At 43.5% G+C, this 2,800-nt stretch overlaps 1 protein-coding gene across 1 annotated transcript; it reads left to right on the plus strand.

Moving 5' to 3' along the window:
- Positions 1–255: 255 nt before the first annotated feature.
- Positions 256–2,317, plus strand: LOC149945259 (uncharacterized). The gene is made up of 6 exons (XM_090176467.1): positions 256–319; positions 438–624; positions 684–972; positions 1,038–1,130; positions 1,479–1,947; positions 1,989–2,317. The coding sequence occupies exons 1-6, from the start codon at positions 256–258 to the stop codon at positions 2,315–2,317; spliced, it is 1,431 nt and encodes a 476-aa protein (XP_090032593.1).
- Positions 2,318–2,800: the final 483 nt, after the last annotated feature.

Genomic DNA, 2,800 nt, shown 5'->3' on the forward strand with positions numbered 1-2,800 from the left:
GGCGCAACTCTTCTCCATGTAGTTAAGGAAAAATTGGATTCCGAATCGAGGAAGCAATGGGAACTATCACTCACCAGTACCAATAGACTGACATTCAAAGAGCTAACCAAGTTTTTAGAACAACGAGGCCGTGCATGCTTCAACTGAAGCCGGATTTCAGCTTCGAAAATGGGCTTCTAACGACCCTGAACTTCTTTCAGCACTACCTGCACAGTTGTGCGAAATCCATGGTCCACTAACGCTTGATAACACAGAATGCTTCAAAACACTAGGTCTTCTAAGGACACCGGCAACAGATGCATTCTCGTTCTCAGTCACGGTAAATACAGACAAACAAATTATAACTAAACGAGTCATTCTTTCTGAAGAAGCTCAGATCTTTGATCCGATGGGACTCTTAGCCCCGATAATCATCAAAACGAAACTCTTACTTTAAGATTTATGGAAACTCAAGTTGGATTGGGACGATCATCTTCGTGATGCTGTTAACCAAAATTGGAAGGCGTTTCAGATAGACCTGAAGAATATCAAACGATTAAACATTCAGCGTCACATCTCGCAACAGCGAGCTCAAGAATTTAGTCTCCAAGGTTTCTGCGATGCGTCAAAGAAGGCCTACGCTGTGTCAGTATACTTACGGACCAGAAATCAGGATGGTAAAGTACAAACGCATTTGACCGCAGCAAAAACCAAGGTAGCACCGCTGAAAAAGTGTTATTACCGAAGCTCGAACGTTGTGATGCCGTGCTTCTCATTCGTCTAGTCAAGACAATCCATGACGCACTTAAGAAAACCACCTTAGAAACTCACTGTTGGACAGACTCGATGACGGTCTTGGGATGGCTTGCTTCACCACCACAACGTTGGAAGACGTTTATCGCTAACCGAGTATCAGAGATCCAAGGTTCGGTCACTGGAGTACAATGGGAAATGTTAAAGGTGAACACATCCCAGCTAACTGCGCCTCTATGGGTATGTCCGCCGTTGAACTCCACAATTATTAATTATGGTGGAATGGGCCGTCTTGGCTCAATCAGGCTACGGAACCCCACCATCAAGTCATTCCAGACGAAACTGAAGTGTGCCTACTCGAAGCTCGACCTATCCCTGCACTTTCTACGCTGGGTAAGGTAGATACGTCCTTATTTGATAATTACTCATCATTGTCCGTGTTTCGCCGAGTTACGGCGTACATCGATTCCTGAAAAACACTCGAACGTACAAAACTAACAGGATGACTGGTCCGTTATCTGCAACAAAATCGAGTTCAGTGAAGAAATAAGATGTCTTTAGACATCTTCACCAATTCCGTCAAAAAGTAAATTACTGTAATTAAATGCATTTCTTGATCCAGATGAATTACTTCGAGTTGGAGGTCGCATTCGAAAAGCAAAAATGAATACCAATCGACTCCATTCGATGATCTTACCAAGAAGAAACAAATTAACAGATCTGATACTTGTTCATGAACATTTAAGGCACTTACATGCCGGATCGCAGCTGCTTATATCAGTCATTCAGAGACACTTCTGGGTATTCGGCATTCGAGATGCGGTCAGAGTTCATATTCGACGTTGCGTGCCATGTGTCCGACAGAAAGCGACCACCTTCCAGCAACAAATGGCAGATTAACCAGCAGCACGCGTCAACCCAGCCAGAGCTTTCTTACGAAGCGGTGTGAACTACGCCGGACCATTTTCCTCAAGATCATGAAAATTCGTGGACAGAGGACTTTCAAGGCATATGTAGCTTTATTCGTTTGCTTTGTAACCCCAGTGATTCACCTTGAAATTGTCAGCGACATGACTGCAGATGCCTTCCTAGCTGCCTTGAGACGATTCATAGCTCTAAGAGGAAAGAGCTCCGACATCTATAGCGACTGTGGGCCCAACTTCCACGGTGCAAATCGAGAACTTAAGGAATTTCTTAAGTTCAAGACAACACAGAGTATAGTCGCAGTGTAACTTCACGGTGGACATCGAATGAAGGTATTCGCTGGCAATCCACCCAGCGCGCCAACCTTTTGAGGTCTCTGGGAGGCTGGAGTACGATCAATGAAGTTCTTTCTAAGGCAAATCGTGGGACGTTCGAAGAGATGAATACCTTACTATGCCAAGTCGAAGCGTGCCTGAATTCTAGACCCTTGTCAGCATTATCAACTGATCCCGACAGCCTTGTGGCTTTAACACCCGGACATTTCCTGATTGGTGACGCCTTGACTGCAATCCCAGAACCTGAAATAACGACTAACAAAACAAACCGTCTTACACGATGGCAGTTGGGACCACAAATCCGTCAGTACTTTTGGCATAGATAGAACAATGAATACCTCACCCGATTACAACAACGCCCTAAATGTCATTCAGTTAATCGAAACTTACAAATGGAAGCTGGGCAGAATATAGGAGATACATCCTGGCGCAGACGGTTGTGTAGAAGTGGTCATCGTCAAGACAACTGACCGTGTGCTGCAGTGACCCATCAATAAATTATGCTTACTACCAATGGAATAATGTTTAGTCCTCTGAATAGTTAAAATGAGATTTTAGGGACACCGGGATGTTCGCAACTACACGTTTTTATTATTTGTCATGTGTTTTCTAATCGCAGAGTAAGATGATTGTTATTTTATTTTTTTATATTCCGATTTTCTCTATAAATATCATGGCCTTTCAATTTATGGGCAGTATTGTTTAATATCCGAGGTAGACATGATTAATCAATAAATTACTGTTCTGCCACTTCCTGGGCTGGTATGCGCAACAAGCCCCGCTTAATAATCAAGACAATATTCTGGTTC

The sequence above is a fragment of the Leiobunum rupestre genome, chromosome 5, assembly GCF_980474605.1.
Source record: "Leiobunum rupestre chromosome 5, qqLeiRupe1.1.hap1, whole genome shotgun sequence".
NCBI classification, from domain to species: Eukaryota; Metazoa; Arthropoda; class Arachnida; order Opiliones; family Sclerosomatidae; genus Leiobunum; species Leiobunum rupestre.

Coding starts and splice junctions, on each gene's coding strand:
- LOC149945259 (XM_090176467.1), top strand. CDS start 256: ATGCTTCAAAACACTAGGTCTTCTAAGGACACCGGCAACAGATGCATT. Junction 973..1,037: donor AGCTAACTGCGCCTCTATGG/GTATGTCCGCCG, acceptor TGGCTCAATCAG/GCTACGGAACCCCACCATCA. Junction 1,948..1,988: donor TAAGTTCAAGACAACACAGA/GTATAGTCGCAG, acceptor CATCGAATGAAG/GTATTCGCTGGCAATCCACC.